This window comes from Cervus canadensis, chromosome 30 (genome assembly GCF_019320065.1).
Source record: "Cervus canadensis isolate Bull #8, Minnesota chromosome 30, ASM1932006v1, whole genome shotgun sequence".
Taxonomy (NCBI): domain Eukaryota; kingdom Metazoa; phylum Chordata; class Mammalia; order Artiodactyla; family Cervidae; genus Cervus; species Cervus canadensis.
Window position 1 is genome coordinate 10,263,810 of NC_057415.1, and position 19,950 is coordinate 10,283,759.

At 41.7% G+C, this 19,950-nt stretch overlaps 2 protein-coding genes across 4 annotated transcripts in view; both read right to left on the minus strand.

Annotated features, from left to right (window-relative positions):
* The window catches only part of FRMD3 (FERM domain containing 3), a 329,394-nt gene that overhangs the window by 227,267 nt on the left and 82,177 nt on the right, over positions 1-19,950 (minus strand). The window contains exon 1 of one of the 3 annotated variants that reach the window (XM_043453218.1): positions 7,701-7,722. The exons of the other annotated variants lie outside the window; for them this stretch is intronic. The gene's annotated coding sequence lies outside the window, so the exon portion shown is untranslated. Of the gene's footprint in view, positions 1-7,700; positions 7,723-19,950 lie in introns of those variants that run through there. 3 annotated transcript variants of the gene reach the window in all.
* LOC122431768 (mRNA cap guanine-N7 methyltransferase-like) lies at positions 17,718-19,406 on the minus strand. Its single transcript, XM_043453220.1, is given in 1 exon segment — positions 17,718-19,406. A coding segment is annotated over 1 exon segment (1,434 nt). The 5' UTR covers positions 19,259-19,406; the 3' UTR covers positions 17,718-17,824.

Consider the following 19,950-nt stretch of genomic DNA (forward strand, 5'->3'; position numbering starts at 1 on the left):
CACTGTCTATTTGGGGGAAATCATGATTGTTACTTACAGAAGATGTCCTAAATGGGTCTTGAACATGGGCACTGAAAAGGAGACACAGGTGGTTTCCCTCTGCCTAATCTATGTGTCTCTGAAGGGAGTGAATGCTTCCTCCATGCAAATGCAGACTGGTACAGTCAGGCCTGACCCAGAGCGCAGCACCTAAATTTGGCCGAACAACCTCATTAGGGACGAGACTTAGAAACAGTCTTCCTGGGACTTCCATGGTAGCCCAGTGGTAAAGAATCTGCCTGCCAACGCAGGGGACATGGGTTTGATCCACGGTCCAGGAAGATCCCACATGCCACGGGGCAGCTAAGCACATGTGCCACCACTACTGAGCCCATGTGTTGCAATTTTTGAAGCCCTCTTACTCTAGAATCCATGCTCCACAAGAAGAGAAGCCACTGCAATGAAAAGCCCGTGCACTGCAAATAGAGTGGCCCCTACTTGTCGCAACTAGAGAAAGCCCACACGTGGCAGCCAAAACCCAGCACAGTCAAAAACTTAAAAGGGAAAGGAAGAATTAAATTAAAAAAGGAAAGAAGAAAGAAAGACGGAAACAACTGTCCTTGTTCTATGCATCCTGTGTGTCACTGGGAGTGGCATCTGCCTCTGGGCACTGCCTCAGCCATATTATAAATATTTGATCAGTATGTGGAGGTATTAGTATAATGAATTAGTATACTTCATTAGTATCATGAAGAGCTATGTGTGCCTGGCTGAAGTGTTTGACCTTTACTTTGTAGTCAGTGAGAAACCAACAGAAATTGTTCAGTCATATAACAACTAGTTATATCAAAGTTATACATCAACATGAATATATATCAACGAGTATAACAATTAGTTATATCAAAGTTAACAAAGGTAACATAAGCAGTAGCATGTATAAACTAAGAGGAAGCTCATGGGGCCAGATGTTGGTGCTGTTCAGTCACTAAGTCATGGCCGACTCTTTGCAACCCCATGGACTGCAGCACACCAGGCTTCCCTGTCCTTCACTATCTCAGAAGAGCATTAATTTTAGTATCAGATAGACTGGATTTCAATACCAACCCTGTGTGCCCATGGGCAACTCACCTTATCTCTCTGAGTCTGTTTTCTAGAACTAGGACCTGTACTTTGCAGAAATTAGAGTTAAGATTACAGATGACATATGTGAGGCACCTAACACAGTCTGGTACCGAGGAGGTGCAACAGTCACCCAGGAGGTTCTCATGTATTCTGGTTCTGCTGTCCTTTCAGGCACACAGCAGAACTATACAATACTTTCCAGCTCCACTTGAAGTGGATCTTGGCCTGTACATGACTTGCACTGGCCAATGAAACCTAAAGAGCCAGTGGATATTCACTCCCTTCACACACTCCCTTCCCACTACTATGGTGAGCATAGAAGCTTCCCAGATGAAGCCTCTGTCTTCCTGGGTCACTGTATGACCATGGTGAACAGAAATCCCCCATAGAAGGAAATAGTATGAGCAAGAAAAGAAATGTTATATGAAGCCACTGAGATTTGGGAGTGTTTTTGTTACTGCAGCAAAACCTATGGCATACTGAGAGAATAAAACTCAATGGTTCCAAAAATCTGTTCTTTGTGTCTGCCTTGCCATTGTTGTCCTGCATGTAGGCTCATCAGTACCATCTTTCTAGATTTCATTTATATGCATTAATATACTGTATTTGTCTTTCTCTTTCTGACTTACTTCACTCTGCATAACAGACTCTAGGTTCATCCACTTCATTAGATCTGACTCAAATGTGTTCCTTTTCATAGCTGAGTAATATTCCATTGTGTATATGCACCACAACTTCCTTATCCATTTGTCTGCTGATGGACATCTAGGATGCTTCCATGTCCTAGCTATTGTAAATAGTGCTACAGTGAACATTGGGGTACATGTGTCTCTTTCAATTCTGGTTTCCTTGGGGGTACATGCCCAATGGGAGAAGGAGAGGATGGGATGATTTGAGAGAGTAGCATTGAAACATACACATGACCATATGTAAAACATATGATGACTGGTACAAGTTCGACGCATGAAGCAGATGCTCTGGGACAGCCTAGAGGGACAGAGTGGGGAGGGAGGTTGGAGTGGGGTTCAGGATTGGGGGGCATATGTATACCTATGGTTGATTCATGTTGCCATATGGCAAAAACCATCACAATATTATAAAGCAACTATCCTCCAATTAGAATTAATTAATTAAAAAAAGAAACCATTCGAAGCAAAAAAAGAAAAGAACCTCAATGATTTACAGCTAATGTGATTCTGCTTTTGTTATTTCAAAATGCTGCATTCAAAAGGAAAGTGGGAATGCCAGAGAAGTCAAAGATTCCAACTGAACTGGGTAAAGATGGATCCCTAGGCAGTTCACCAGGCAAGGACCCTCATACATTAGTTATTCAGAACTTAAAAGAAGCAAAAATAAATAATCTCAGTTCCTAATTCTGAACTATGCTTCCATGAATTACAGATTTAAAAGGTCACACCGAACAGATTAGGATAAATACACAACAGGGTTTCTGCAGATTGAAAGCTCTAGAGTGCTGGGCCCCAGCCAGAATGATCATAATCCAAGAATCGAGGTCAACAGCCCTGAAAAATAAGTCTTAAGTATTTCCAGCCTTTAAAATTCCTCAATGGACCAGAAAACATCTGTTTCCTAATCCAGTAGGGGGGAAAAAGCTTTATTGCTAAATAGTAGTCAGCATCCCAAGCATGAAATTCATTCCCATTTTCCTGGGGAAAAACAAACACACATTAACCCTTCCTCCTTTGTTATCTGCAGATGCCATCAGCTATAGTTGCCACTACAGGAGAGGAGCTTTACATCCAAACAGAGAGCAGAGTGCTTCACTTTCCTTGGAGTTACCAGAAAAGGCCAATATGAACGACCAAGCACCGGCAATCACTCCTTACAGACATCTGATGAAGAAGGAGGGCAAGTTTGATCCCTGGATCAGGAAGATCCCCAGGAGAAGGAATGGCAAACCAGTCCAGTATTCTTGCCTGGGAAACCCCACGGACAGAGGAGCCTGGCTGGCCACAGTCCACGGGGTCAGAAGAGAGTCAGACATGACTTAGCAACTAAACAGCAACAAAAGCCAGGCCGACTTGAGTTCCAATCCCATCTTTATCACTTAATAGCTGTGTGACCTGAGGCACATGACCCTCTCTTAGACTCAGTTTACTCATATTTAGAATAATGCTAATTTAAGAGCTACCACTTGTGAGCGCCTGCTATATGCCAGGCATAAGTAATTCCTGTGCATTTTACTTTTAAATCCTTACAATAACCAACTGAAGGAAGGAGTTATATGGATCTTACAAATATTAAAAAAAAAAAAAAATGAGGCTCTAAACTAGCAGAAAGTAGAGTCAAGATGCAAATTCAAACCCGTTTGGCTCCTAAACCTGAACTCTTATTCTGGAGGACAATGACTCCATAAACCTGCTCTCAGGGTAACAGAAGTCACAGCATTGCCCCTACCCACAGTGGACACTTGGTCAGTGTTAGTTCCCTTTCCCTCATTTTCCCTTCTTCTATGCAACTCATTCTACCCACCAGCTCCTTTTTACCTTTCCACCTTTTTTCCAAACAGTTTATCTGGAATATTACTTCTGAAACAGCAATCTTCAGTAGTCTTAAAAAGACTTCTGAAACATGACAATGTTTATACTAATCTTCCCATTGAGCTAAGAAGATGTAGATATCAACATAAAAATATAAATGGCTTTGGACATGTATATATAAAGAGAGAAAAATAGAAGGAAATGTTAACAATGATTATCTCTAGGTGGTGGAATCAAGAGATTTGAGATTAATCAAAACTTAATATCTTGTAAGTTTTTTTATGTCTAATGAGTGCATTTTTTGGTAGAAGCAGGAAAAAATCAAGTTGTTTTCAAAGCCATAGAAGAAAATTACTGGGCTCTTTTCAATCTTTTTTAACATTTGCACTTACTGTTTCCAAAATAAACAAGGGTATTTCAGTCACTAAAAATATATTTTTGTTTTTATTTACCTAAAAGAATGTTCACATGCTACAATGAATGCACAGGGAAGAATCTAGTCTGCAAAAAGCTGATTAGCCTCATGTCCCTTTAACACTGTGAACAGGCTGTGTTAACCAGTGGATCTGAGAGAACAAGCGTTTACTCCAGAGAGATGTGGGGGGACCTACGAGCAAGGCCATCGGACCTGTTCTCGTGACAGAGGGGGCTGGACCTCCGTCAGTGAGTCAGGTTCTTCAACGCTCCTCCTGACAAATCAACGACCTTCCCCCTACCCTTCCCAAAGTGACCATTTTCACACATAGAGGCAAGCTTAGGTCTAGCTTAGCCTCCATGTCACTCATTCAATGATGATTCTCCCAGTCAAGGCTCCTGGCTGCCTGGGAAAATTCAAGCTGAGAACAAGATACAGCCTGTCCTCCTCACATCTTCCCAGGCACAATAGGAAGCACTGTGGACTATCTTTGGGGTTTCCTTCAAAACACATGTGTCTTTTGGCTCATGAGTGAAGTCTGTTCTCATCATCCCAAACCAAAGTCAAGACAGCCATAAAAAGCTGTGTCTTTGGACCACGTTTACCCAAGGTGGCAGGCTCCCATTAACACCAGATTCTGGAAGTCATAGGCCAAGAAATGGGAGATTAGAAGGCCACTTCTGAGTTTGCTGTGATGTTGTAGAGGCCACTGCTGACTATAATTCCTGTTATGTGTGCAGCCCCAGAGTGGAGTTAAGCACTGAGAAATGTTTGCCTCCCATAGGAACTGATGATTTTTTTCTCTCATGACTAGATTGCTATTTCCTTTTCAACCTGCCTTCCAGGAAGCTCACAACCAAAACACATGGCCTGCCCACAGCAACTGCACAATCACACTGCCCACAAACTTGCATTCAGCTTCTCTGCATGGTCTTGACATTCCATTTATCCTGACTATTCATTTGTTTTTTTTTTACTGTGGTAAAAGCCACATAATATAAAACATGCTATTTTTACCATATTTAGCTGCACAGTTCAGCAGCACGAAGTACATTCACATGGTTGTGCAAATCTCACCATCATCCATCTCCTGAGTTTTTCACCTTCCGAAACTGAAACTCTGTTCCCATTAAACCATTATTTAATATTTTTATTCTAGTATCACTTGTTAGCTAACTCCAATCCTACATAAAATATATCTGAAATAAATTAACATGACACCACACCAATAGTGTAAAAGAGGGCAGGCCCCCAGGGGCATCAGAAGGAGAGCCTCCCCTTTTTCCACTGCAACCTTGTCTCAGACTTATGTTGCTTCACCATTTGAAATCCATTCATTTAGCAAAACTACTTTTTCTATTCTTGGGTAAGAAAGTAAATATACCTGGGAAGGATTTCTCCCTATTTATCCTTGCAAAAAAACTTTATTCTGATCCTGTCTAATCATACATAACTCAGCACAGGTGTGGATTTAGTAAAAGAGAAAAATGGAAGAAGGATGATTGAACTTGATGAAAGATATGAGGAATGTCTGGGGATCAGGAACACTTGCATGGTGGGGGAATTACTTTTCTGGGGCAAGCAAGCTCACAGATTACAGGACTTCTTGATAAGTGAGAGAGGGAGTAGACGGAGCTAAGAGTCACTCACCTATCTCATGACTTGGTACAAACATCCAAACACAACCCTGAAAGTCTGAAGACCTTGGTGATTACAGTAACTTGTGCTTAAGAGCATGACAGGATTGACAAGGGATGCTTTATAGATTTAATCTCATCTAATCTTCAAAACGGGCTTCCCTGGTAGCTCAGCGGGTGAAGAATCTGCCCACAATGGCAGAGACCACCTGCAATACGGGAGACACGGGTTTGATCCCTGGGTCGGGAAGATTCCCTGGAGTAGGAAATGACACTCACTCCAGTTTTCTTGTCTGGGAAATCCCATGGACAGAGAGACCTGGTGGGCCACAGTTCACGGGGTCACAAAACAGTCAGACACAACTTGGCGCCTAAACAACAACAATTTTCAAAACAACCCTGTAAGTTTTCATTCTTCTCCTTATGGTGTAAATACGAGAACTGTGGCTCAGAGAGGTTAGTAACTTGTCCAGGGGCACACAACTCATTTGCAACAGAGGGGAGATAAGAGTACAGGTCGCTTCCAGCAGAAAATGTAACCCTGAGGTGCCCGTGGAACAGACAGCGGGAACCCTGGAACAGGAGGCCCCAGGGTGTGAAATCTGCGCTTATGTGATCCATCCCCCCACCCCTGCCAGAAGTCCAATGGCTCCACTCTTAGGTAACCTGAAATACAGATTTCTGAGTGAAACGAAAACCCATGCTTGAAAATAAAAATCTCTGTCTGCTGCAGCTGACATCCACACCCCAGAAAACACATGCCAAGTAGAAAAGTCCTTTTCTTTTTTTTTTTTTTCATTTATTTTTATTAGTTGGAGGCTAATTACTTTACAAGAGAAGTCCTTTTCTTGTACTTTCCACCAATTATTCTGTATCTACCCCTTGTACAGGAAAGCATTTCTGGGGCACTTGAGGAGGACATGTTAAATTTACTGGATTCCAAATGTTCTCATTTATTTATAATCAAGAATATGCAAAAGAGAAGGAAAATACAACCCTGAACAGTGAACTGCCCCTTCTCCACACACACAGCCCTCCCCAGAGCTGGCAGATCACTGTTCTAATGAAATGAGAGTCCCTCTCCTCCAGGGTGGGCCTGGTGGGCCTGAAGTCATGGTCTATGGGCTGAGATCCACACCCAGGCTGAGCTAACACCCACACCAAGCAGAGAGGGATCCAAACCCAAGGAGCCCCGACCAGCAATGAGACTGTAGGACCAGGCCAGGCTGGATGAATACCAGCTACAGGCCCAGGGCATCATGATGGCTGAGGTGAGACCCACCACGGGAGCAGACGGGATCTGCCATCAGCATCAGCAGGCAGTGTGGATGACAGCCTGGATCAGGAAGTCAGACAGTCAGTCCAGAGGAGGCAGACAGACCCCAGGGAGAGCAAAGGACAATCACCAGTGATGGAGGAAACCAGAGAACCACAGAGGCCACCAACCCAGCAGCGCCGGGGCAGGGCAAGAGCCTCTGGACCGGAAGATGGAAGTCAGGGTGTCAAGTCCTAACGCTACTCTGTCCTGCCCGAGTAACCCCAAACCAATGGCTTCTCATCACTGTGCCCACGTTTCTTCAGTTAAAAACTGGATATAAGAGACCTCTTTCACAGGGTTTCTATGACCATTAAATACCTGCAGATGTGAGTGGGTTTTTTTTTTAAGTTTGAATACTGAAAAATTGGTTATTGAATAAGTTTCAATGTTACTTCCCCTACAGCCTTCATACCTCTCTAGTCTTCCTACAGGTATGCCCCCACTACACTTCTCCAGGAGATATTATATCACATACCTAAAAATAAACATCATCATCTGATGAGAGACATGCCCATCTCTGCCACAGTCTCCTCCTACTCCCTACTGTCTTGCCCCAACCCAATTTGCAATTTATGCTACCTGCCTGGTCCTGTAGGCATCTGAGTTTGTGACCCCTGTCCAGGAATCAGAGCAAGCAGCAGGCAGAGGCCCAGGCCTGTCATAGAAGGGCAACAGTTCATCCCGCCCATCCCAGACCCTGCCACATACAGCATGTCCACAAACATTACCGTACATTCCCCAGCAGCAGAGCCAATCCCAGAAGAGCAGCCCTAAGTCCTCAGGTGGCGCCAGGCACATGGCAGCCTTGAGAAGGGAGGGAAGAAAAGGAGGTGGCTCCTTAGCCTTTGAGGGTGGCCAGTGCAAACAGCAAGTCAGCATCAGCTCAGACTCCAAAGCTCCACTGAACCTCACAATAGAAACAGTTACCCAGGTAAATTAAAGCACATGAGCCACTTTCCAATCCTTTCCTTAGGGGAAAAAAAGCCTTTCCTTGGAGGTTTAAAAAAAAAAAAAAAAAGTTCTTGAAATGGGATCTGATTTTCAAGCTTCTCCTTTGCTTTGGCTCAGTTGACTTAGGCTATCCAAACCTTGAAAGCACCAGGTCTCCACAAATCCCCAACGGTCTTGGCTGCAGTGACCAGCAGTTTGTTCTTGGGATTTCTGGTAGCTCCACTGGTACAGCTGGGAGAAGCAAAGGCAGAAAACATCCAGAAAGCAGACCCAGCCTTCCTTAGAGACTCCTGGGTCTCCTGCAACCTGCTCAGCTCACAGCAATGATGTAGCCAAACAAGCTTTGGGGGTCTTACTCGTCTGAAACATGATTGTGTTCACAAGCGGAAGGCTTTCTGAACCGCTGCTGACAGTAGGGAAATCGGGGCGGGGGGGGGGGGGGGGGGGGGGGGGACTGCATCTCCTGAGGGGATATGCTCGGGGTCTCATCAGATGTTCTCAGGGGCTACTGGCCGTATTCAAGATATTTAACGACAGGGAACAGCAAGGCAGCACACCCAACCGGGATGAGTCTCCAACCAGCCACAGGCCCTTGGAAAAAGGAATATTATTAGCCACATTTTGAGCTTTTGAAAACCTAGCCAAATATTTTAAAAATTAAAAAATGAAAAGACAAACACACAACCAGTGCATGGCTTTACAAACTTCCATTCAGCCTGTTGAGAGGCCTGGCCACTGCCTCCAGGAAGACAGAATGAGGCCAGTGAACAGCTGTAAACTGTCTTTTAGAAGAGGGACATCTGGTCACATCCCCGGATCATGGAAGTTTCCTGGCTGAATTCTAGGGTTATGGGGCTTATCCTTTTTACATGAAAGGCCATATTTCCACTGGAATCATACTGCCATCAAATTGTAGAGTAGGACTTCAGACATCAAGCCCAAACACAGTGAGGATCCTTGCCAGCACAACAGAGCTGACTCCAGAATGCAGAACGCTGGCTCCCACTCCAGAAATCTTCAGGCAACAAGATCCCCCCATTTGCACCCCCCTGATCTCCAAAACACTGTGCACTGTTTACCAGCCTCAGCTTCATCTGAAGTGAAAACAGGTGCAGACATATCTCAGCACTAGAATCACTCTGGTTGGTTGGAAGTCACAACCAAGTGAAAGGCTTCATCCAACAGCTTTATAGGAAGATTCAGGAATTGGGAACTGGACTGGCAGGGAAGGACAGCAGTGGTTCACTGCGACTAGAAATAATTTATTCTTTTTTCTTTAGAAATAATTTATTCTTAAAATGACCAAGTCAGGACCTGTACCCTCCCGAGTTCAGAATACCCTCTGAAGTTGATCTAGGGTTCAACTAAAATACCCTCACCTTGATCTAGGCTATTGGCTTAAGATACTGTACTTGAGGCATCTGCTGTATGTATTTCAAGCCACAAGTTAAAAAACAAAAGCAAAGCCGTAGTAGGCTTATTCTTCACAGTGAATGCCCTTCTAAACAGCCTAAGCTGAAATTTAAAGATATTCACAGATGCACCCATAAAGAAAAAATAACCAAGCCTGATGCAATGCAACTGACAATTTTTTTCAAAAAGCTGAAGCAAGTAATTACATAGCAAAGCCTGAGCCACCCCCAGGCACACAGATGCATGCACGCACACACACACAAAACCACATACACATGCATACACATGCACACATGCGAATACACACACATGCTATTTCGGCTCCTAAGACACAGTCAGCCGCATGCCCACTGCCTCTTTGCTGGATATATTGTGACAGCCACTACGCTAATGAGATCCCAACTGTCACTCTCAGTTTCTGCATTTGTTTTTCGTGTTTTCTTCTAAAACCATTGCCCAAAAGGCAGTTATGGGCAAAATGCATCTCATCAGCCTTCTCCCTCCTCCTCTTCAGAACAGCAGGGTTTGCATGTGGTAGCCCGGAAGAAAGACCCTCTGCTCCCTCGGAAGAGGGAGGGGAGGGCTGAGACCCTGGGGACATGGTAGACCCAGGGTCTCAGTGGCCACTGGGCTGGATGTTGATCGGCCATGGCTGCTGCTGCAGAGACTTGCCTGCCTATCTTCCTGGGCAGAAGAAACAAAGTTATTAGGAAACTGCATCTCTAGAAAAATACCACACTGGAACTCAAGCACCAGAGCCAGTAACCGGGACATGTGAATGCTTTTGCACTGGCAAGATAATTCAAAGTGGAAGTGGTATAAAAAAGACACTATTTTGAATTGGAGGAGCAGGGAGCAAGATCTCCCTACAGGGATAAAGTATAAGAAATGAGACTTTAATGAATGCCCATTTAATAAGTACCCACACTGAAGTATGGCTTTCCTGGTGGCTCAGATGGTAAAGAATCTGCCTGCAATGCAGCAGACCTGGGTTTGATCCCTGGGTCAGGAGGATTCCCTGGAAAAGGGAATGCTACCCACTCCAATATTGTTGCCTGGAGAATTCTTTGGACAGAGAAGCCTGGCGCGCTACAGTCCATGGGGTTGCAAAGAGTCAGAATACAACTGAGCGACTAACATTTTACACACAAAATATGGTTTGTACAGAAGCCCAGAGGCATAAGTAGTCCTCTGCAAAATTATCCTCAACTCTAGAGCACACATGCTATATGCCGTAAGCCATTTGTTTGCAGTTTTTATGATGGAAAAAAATGCACCCTATCCTTTTAAACAAAGTCATTGGAAATCTTTGTAAAGGACTGTTTTAAAACACTGCTAAGACAGGCTACCTCAGTGATTATCTTGAGGGAGGATTAAGAGAGGCTATATTGTTCTTAGTAGGTTTCCATATTCCCAGAATATGCACATGTTTTTCAGAAAAGATAGCTTTTGAACTTCTTTTATGAGCATTAGAAGGAAATGTTCCACTGCCCCAGTGCACCCATACACACGCACACATGTGAATACTGAGGATCCCTGCTGTGTCTCTATTTGAACAGGGAACAATAACTACTTCCCCGGTGATTGTCTCTGAAACCCTGCAGGGAGACAGAACCACCGTGGCATGAAGGCAGCTGCCAGCTAGAGAGAGCGGGTGACTGATAGGCACGCTGACTTTTCTTGGAGGCACCCATGCTAGCTTCTTACAGAATGGGCTGTGCAATCAGGTTGAAGGTTTAACCAGGTGCGAGAGTGAAGTGGCAGAGATGAGGTGAGACAAGACAGCCATTTCTTTCCTGAAAATGACTCGTCCACAGGATCCATCCCACAAAATAGCACTCAAATCAGATCTGGTCCCTGCTCTGCCCCTCATTTTAACAGATAAAAGTGCCGGTCAGGATGCCTGTACATTATTAACGACTATTTCAAGGATCCCTGGTGAATTCTTGGTGGTTTGTGAGTGTAAGGGGAAGAATTAATTCTATTTTCTATGAAAAGCTCAAGCCCCAGGACTTGGTTCAAGATAACAAGAAATCAGCAGGGAGACAGGAGGCCCTAAGACCCTTTCCTCTGGGTTCTTAGAACTTTCCAGCAGCCGTGGAAACAGTGGGAAACAGTAACTGTGACCTTCCTCCAACAGCCTCTTCTGGTAACTCTCATCTCTGGTGCAGCAGACAATATCAATAGTCTCCTACATGATGTGGGAGGTGTCGAAAGTCTGTAATAAAATCTATACTCAAAATAGGTGTGCTCCATTTCAAATTCTCTTACTAAACAAAACTTGGGTCCACTCACCTGACACATAGCAAAGCCAATTGACTGACACTGGGTTGTTTCAAAGGAAAGTACGATGATTATTGCAAGGTGCCCAGTGGTGGAGCCAGGCAAGGAGAACAGGCAGCTGATGTTCAAAAGACCTGAACTTCCCATGGCTTTCAGGGAAAGGTTTTCAAAAACAGCATGAGGGAGAGGGTCACAGGATCTGTCATCAGCTCTTGCATGATCCTCCAATTGGTTGATGGGGAGGTTAACAGGGTGATGTTTCTAGAATCTCAGTCATCAACCTGGTTACAACTGGTCTGAGGTCTACATGCCAGTGGTTAGCATGCAGTTAACTTCTTCCAGCTGGTAGGGTTTTAGTATCTGCAGAACAACTCAAGGCTATGGCTCAGGATATTCTCTACAGTCCCCGAGGAAGAACTAAAGGTCCCTGACTTAGTTTTATGGCTAAGCTATTATTATTTTGTCTTGCTTGACTGTTTTTCTTTATCTCTGCATTTTCTCACTCCTCTTGCTCTTCAGAACTCAGGAAAGGCCCAGGAAGCCAAAGCTTTTTTTTTTTTTTTTTCAAACAAGAGGCAAGGGGAGCACAGATTTGAGAAGTGGGTCTGTCCCTGGAGAAGGCCCCATAGGGTCCTGCTTGGTTCAATTCTACTAGTTTACTATACTAGTAGTTAAATTAGCCATCCCCTTGTTAGCTAATTCTTGAGATTCATTTAAACCATGAATTTATATCTTCCGTGTTTTTTGAAGTTCAGTTTGATTATCTGTGAAAAGATCTTTCTTTTATCCCCAGATGTATCATCTTCTTCTCTAAAAACTAGAAAGCTAGATATCACTTTTTAGGCTAAGAGCTACTTGGATCTCTTGACCTGAGCTTGAGTATATATAGAAAAATATATCAAAATTTACAAAACAGAAACAGACTCAGAGACTTAAAGAATGAACTTATTCTCCCTCTAGAGGGGGAAGAGTTGGGGGAAGGGATAATTAGGGAGTTTGGGACTGACATGTACATGCTGCTACATTTTAAATGAATAACCAACAAGAACCCACTATATAGCACAGGGAACTCTGTTCAATATTCTGTAATAAACTAAATGGGGAAAAAAATTAAAAAGAATAGATATATGTATATGTATAACTGAATCACTCTGCTGTATGCCTGAAATTAAGATAACATTGTTAATCAACTGTACTCCAATATAGAATTTTTTAAAAAAATTTTTTTAATATCACCCAGAGTTTATTTACCTTAAATTTCAGATCTTAAATCTGACTTCTTCGAATGAGATTTGTCAAAACAGCTATAAGACTCACTCAGAAAACTAATTTAACCCAAAACAATACATTACATCTGCTTTATTAGTTTCTAATCTACTCAAGAGTAAGAATATGTCTAACCTTTATTATACTCTCAAAATCACACTGACAGATTTTCGGAATCAAGGAGAAAAAAAAATCTATTGTAAAAATTTATGAATAAATTCTAGCTCTGCGCTGTATTGAGCACTTGAAATGTGACTAGTGAGACTGAGAAACTAAATATTTCATTTAATTTTAATTTTAAAATGGGTGTCTGATTCGGTTACTAGAAAAAAATTTTAAGTATTTATGGAACAACCTGAGCATGTGAATCTATCTTTTCAACTGTAAATTCTATAAACACTAAATACAGATCGGGTATTTCTGATGAAACTTTGGCACGCTACTGGAGATGTAAAATACACATAGGATTTCCAAGAGTTGCTACAAAGAAAGAGAATATAAAACCTCATTAATATTTAATATTGATTATGTACTGAAACGAAAATATTTCGTATGTGCATACTCAGTCACTTCAGTTATGTCCGACTCTTTGCAACCCGTGGACTGTAGCCTGCCAGGCTCCTCTGTCCATGGGATTCTCCAAGCAACAATACTGGAGAGGGTTGCCACGCCTTCCTCTAGGGGATCTTCCCATCCCAGGAATCAAACCCGCATCTCCTGCATCTCCTACATTGCAGGAGGATTCTTTACCACTTGAGCCTCTGAGGTAACTATTTCACATTAGGTTAAATAAAATATATGGTTAAAATTAATTTCATCTCTTTTTATTTTTTAATGTGGCTACCAGGAAGTTTTAAATTAAATATGTGGTTCATGTTAGACTTTGATTGGACATCACTGCTCTAGTGGGCTACATATGGTGGGGTAACTAGCAAAAATAGCATATTATTCATTTATTGTCTCCACATATTAACACTTTTGTAGTTATTGTGTTATTGTAATAGTAATGTATTACTGTAATGTTTATTATTTTCCCATACTTTTTTCATCCTGTCTCTAAATATTAAACAAATATGTGAACCAAATGACTGATGGCTACCCAAAGAAGCAAAGGTTATCCTACCACTGACAGTGGGCAACAGTAAATGCCAGTCACTCCCATACGACCTGGCTCCTGGGCTGGGCAGAATTACATGACAGACAGTCACAATATTGTTAAGAGGAACTCAAGAGTTACACCCACATTAGCTATCTTAACCAAATATTTAAAAGAGGATCATTGAGTGTGACACAATGAGAGAAAATAAAGTCTTACTAAGAACCATAAAGAGATCTTTTTCAAGCAATCTACTCTGGAGTACAGGATCAGTTCAGTTCAGTTCAGTCACTCAGTCATGTCCGACTCTTTGTGACCACATGGACTGCAGTATGCCAGGCTTCCCTGCCCATCACGAACTCCCAAAGAGCCTACTCAAACTCATGTCCATTGAGTCAGTGATGCCATCCAACCATCTCATCCTCTGTCGTCCCCTTCTCCTCCTGCCTTCAATCCTTCCCAGCATCAGGGTCTTTTCCAATGAGTCAGCTCTTCACAGCAGGTGGCCAAAATATTGGAGTTTCAGCTTCAGTATCAGTACTTCCAATGAATATTCAGGACTGATTGCCTTCAGGATGGACTGGTTGGATCTCCTTGCAGTCTAAGGGACTCTCAAGAGTCTTCTCCAATACCACAGTTCAAAAGCATCAATTCTTCAGCACTCAGATTTCTTTATATTCCAACTCTCACACCCATACATGACTACTGGAAAAATCATAGCTTTGACTAGATGGACCTTTGTTGGCAAAGTAATGTCTCTGCTTCTTAATATGCTGTCTAGCTTCCAAGGAGCAAGTGTCTTTAAATTTCATGGCTGCAGTCATCATCTGCAGTGATTTTGGAGCCCAAAAAAATAAAGTCTATCACTGTTTCCATTGTTTCTCTGTCTACTTGCCATGAAGTGATGGGACCAGGTGCCATGATCTTAGTTGTCTGAATGTTGAGCTTTAAGCCAACTTTTTCACTCTCCTCTGTCATTTTCATCAAGAGGCTCTTTAGTTCTTCTTTGCTTTCTGCCATAAGGGTGTCATCTGCATATCTGAGGTTATTGATATTCCTCCTGGCAATCTTGATTCCAGCTTGTGCTTCATCCAGCCCAGCGTTTCTCATGATGTACTCTGCATATAAGTTAAATAAGCAGGGTGACAATATACAGGCTTGATGTACTCCATTCCCTATTTGGAACCAGTCTGTTGTTCCAGTTCTAACTGTTGCTTCTTTAGTTGCATACAGATTTCTAAGGAGGCGGATCAGGTGGTCTGGTATTCCCATCTCTTTAAGAATTTTAAAGTTTGTTGTGACCCACCCAGTCAAAGGCTTTGGCATAGTCAATAAAGCAGAAATAGATGTTTTTCTGAAACTCTCTCACTTTTTCGATGGTCCAATGTATGTTGGCAATTTGATCTCTCTGCCTTTTCTAAATCCAGCTGGAACATCTGGAAATTCATGGTTCACGTACTGTTGAAGCCTGGCTTGGAGAATTTTGAGCATTACTTTGCTAGCGTGTGAGATCACTGCAATTGTGTGGTAGTTTGAACATTCTTTGGCATTGCCTTTCTTTGGGATTGGAATGAAAACTGACCTTTTCCAGTCCTGTGGCCACTGCTGTGCCTTCCAAATTTGCTGGCATATTGAGTGCAGCAGTTTCACAGCATCATCTCTCAGGATTTGAAATAGCTCAACTGGAATTTCATCACCTCCACTAACTTTGTTCATAGAGATGCTTCCTGAGGCCCATTTGACTTTGCATTCCAGGATGTCTGGTTCTAGGTGAGTGATCATACCTTCGTGATTATCTGGGTTGTGAAGATTTTTTTTGTATAGTTGTTCTATGTATTGTTGCCGCCTCTTCTTAATATCTTCTGCTTCTGTTAGGTCCTTGCCATTTCTGTCCTTTATTGTGCCCATCTTTGCATGAAATGTTCCGTTGGTAGCTCTAATTTTCTTGAAGAGGTCTCTCGTCTTTCCCAGTCTATTGTTTCCCTCTATTGCTTTGCATTGATCACTGAGGAAGGCTTTCTTGTCTCTCCTTGCTATTCTTTGGAACTCTGCATTCAAATGGATGTATCTTTCCTTTTCTCCTTTGCTTTTCACTTCTTTTCTCTTCTCTGCTATTTGTAAGCCCTCCTCAGACAGCCATTTTGTCTTTTTGCATTTCTTTTTCTTGGGGATGGTCTTGATCACTGCCTCCTGTACAATGTCATGAACCTCTGTCCATGGTTCTTCAGGCACTCTATCAGATCTAATTCCTTAAATCCACTTGTCACTTTTACTGTATAATCGTAAGGTATTTGATTTAGGTCACACCTGAATGGTCTAGTGATTTTCCCTACTTTCTTCAATTTAAGTTTGAATTTTGGAAATAAGGAGTTCATGATCTGAGCCACAGTCAGTTCCTGGTCTTGTTTTTGCTGACTGTATAGAGCTTCTCCATCTTTGGCTGCAAAGAATATAATCAATCTGATTTTGGTATTGACCATCTGGTGATGTCCATACGTAGAGTCTTCTCTTGTGTTGTTGGAAGAGGGTGTTTGCTATGACCAGTGCATTCTCTTGGCAAAACTCTACTAGCCTTGCCCTGCTTCATTTTGTACTCCAAAGCCAAATTTGCCTGTTATTCCAGGTATTTCTTGACTTCCTACTTTTGCATCCCAGTCCCCTATAATGAAAAGGACATCTTTTCTGGGTGTTAGTTCTAGAAGGTCTTGTAGGTCTTCATAGAACCAATCAACGTTGACTTCTTCAGCATTATTGGTTGGGGCATAGGCTTGGATTACTGTGATATTGAATGGTTTGCCTTGGAAACAAACAGAGATCATTCTGTCATTTTTGAGACTGCATCCAAGTACTGCATTTCAAACTCTTTTGTTGACTATGATGGATATTCCATTTCTTCTAAGGGATTCTTGCCCACAGTAGCAGATATAATGGTCATCTGAGTTAAGTTCACCCATTTTAGTCCATTTTAGTTCACTGATTCCTAAAATGTCGATGTGGCGAATGGATTTTATTATATACCCAATCACCTCTCTCTCTGTCATCTTTAGTTGCCATTACCGAGAAATTCCCAAGGTTCTTTTCTTCCTACCTATCCAAATGGTGACTGACATTGTCAGCTCCATCCACGTTTTTTCCCAGGTTCCCATGACACAAGATGATACACTGGAAGATCATATAACCCATCACCCACCACTTTACCTCAGAGGGCTTTAACGACTGTTTATTCATTTTCACAAATATTTTTAGGGCCTACCTTCTGCCAGGCTCTGCTCTGTTCTCTATTACATCTGTATACTGATGTAATACAACAGAAAGCAAGGAAAATAAAGGTCATCTATGCCCACACTGTTTCTGCATCTTATGATTTCACAGAAGCCTGACTATAATTTCTCAGCAGTTAGAAACACATATTAATTTTTAAAATTATTATGTAATGTTTGAAATATACAAGAAGATATTCTTTATTATTTTTTTTTCTACAACTGCAAAAGTTTAATACTGTAAATAAACACTGGACGAAGCAGAGCACTGGTGAAAGAACTCAGGCTTTAACACGTCATTTTATAATTTTTATGAGCTACGGGAGTGGAAGCAAATGGAATTCTTAGAACGTTAAAAATAGATTTTTAAAGAGAGAGGTCCCATCTCATTCTTATATACACACACAAAGTTCATCTGTCACAGACAGCAAAAGTTCCATTTATACACTGACGTTTCCAGCAGCATCCTGCCCGCTGAGAATAGTTACATTTAACAAGGGTGTCAGATCTATGGAAGGTAGACCGTTCAAATCTGTATAAGACAGAACACAGTTGTTTTGGTGCCACTGCACATGTGATGTGCTCATTGCTGCCTCTCAAATGCAAAAACCAAGTAAATACTTGTAGCTTCCCATTCTGATTTACTTAAGGTCCCCAAAGGTAGCTTCACTTGACCGTTCTTCATGTACTTCACGGCATGTTCATAGTCACCCACCTTCTCAGAGGCAAGTCTGGAATTCTCGTTTGCAGGATATGGCTCCAGGGCCTGCATTCATTTTAACAGCATTTTATTTTCATTGTTCTTAATCTTTTCCTCATAGAATTCCGGAAATGTTTTTTTGTAGACTAATTTCATATTGTACTTCTTCGCCATTTCATTTAGCAATGGAAAATAGACCAAGAATTCAGGGACATCCACAACACCTTCCAAGTTGAAGTCATATTTGCAGCCAAATAAAGGATAATCTCCTTTCTTCTGAAATTTCACAGTATATATTTCATTTCCAAATGATTCTGTTTCTGAAGCTTCAAGGCGTCTTATCAATTCAAAGCTATTGGGAGTGGTACCAATAAAATAGCCTCCAGGGCTCAGTCTTTCACACGCATTTCTGAGCATGACGTCAGCCTGCTCGTAGGACTCAAATGAGTAATGACAGACAAACTGACAACTGCAGATGTCAAAGCACATTTCTCGGTCACGAAACTTATCAGTCAGGAGTTCCTTTGAACAATCAGCAGTTATAAATTCTGCACTGAAAATATACTCATTATCACGACAACGATTTTTCATGTCCTCATACCGCTGCTGACACTGTCTGACAGAAACATCAGCGGTATCAGTACAAACTAGCTTGTCAATTCTTCCTTTTTTCCACTTGAGCAAATCTCCACCTTTACCACATCCTAGGTCCAAAACAGTGATGTCACGTTTCTTTTTCTGTCTCACCTTTTCTAAAAATTCCCCAATCAGGACACTTTTCATCCAATTATTAAAATTTCTTAGGTAAAAAATTCTACTTTGGCTACGCTTCTCCAAACCAACTTCCTGGAGTTCATTGTAGTGAGCAGCCACTGCTGAGCTGTGTCCTTCTTCCAAGTTGTTTTGCTTTTCAGGAACATCTTCAAGTTCTATTTTTCTCCTTTTCTGAGTGCCTTCTCCAGTAGGTTCATCTTTTGGAAAACCATCAGTTTCTATTCTTCTTCTCCTTGAAATGCCTTCATCATCACCAGAACCTTTTTCCTCTGGGGCAATTTCAACATCAAGTTTTCTTTTCTTGGGTGGAGTGGCTTCCCCACAACTAGAACTTTCCTTTACAAGATCATCCTCAAACTCCATTTTTCTCTTTTTTGGTGTGTTTACTTGCCCACAAGTAGGAGCCTTTGCAGAAAGATCAGTCCCAGGAGAGGTTGTATTTTCATCAATAATGAATGATGACTCTATTTCTGAATCTAATGATGTTTCTACTTCTTTGCGAAAGATTTTTTCATGTTCTTCTGCTTTTGCAGAATTTTCCATTTTTGATTACTTAAATGATGGTCAAACTTCATGAACTGACACCAGAAATGCAGTTTTCTAAATAACTGTTTAAAATGATTATCGAGTAATCATTTTCCTTCCAGCCATCCGCGACTCTGTTTGCGGAAGCGGTGCCACGCCACGCGCGCGCCGAAGATATTCTTTAAATGTAATGAAATGCACCTATCCCTCCTGAATTCTACCCCATATTTTCCCTCACCACCGATCTCACAGAATTAGTGTTTAGGATGTGTGTACATTTCATCATACTTTTACTATACATTCATGTCTCCCTAAGCAGTTATGTGGTTTGACATATTTTAGAACTGCATATGTATAAGTGTGTTTTAAAAAGTTGTTTTAAACTTGAGATAACTATCTGACAGTAGAAATTTCTTTCTAAGCTTTCAGATAGAAAAATAATTTTTTTTTAGTCACCACCCAAGTCACATATAAAGGAATATAAATTTAAATATTACACATGACTACATATGTTCATAGCCTTTGCGTAGAGTTCACAGTAAGAATAGTAGGAAGAGTTCAGTGTATTCCATAATCATTAAAAGCTTTGCATGGGAAGATTGGAAATTACTTACATATATCTTTTTTCCTTCCCAAAATAAAATTTAAATTGGGATTTTTGAATAGTACAAAATATACAAAAGGGTTTATAGTAAAAAGTAAACCTCTTC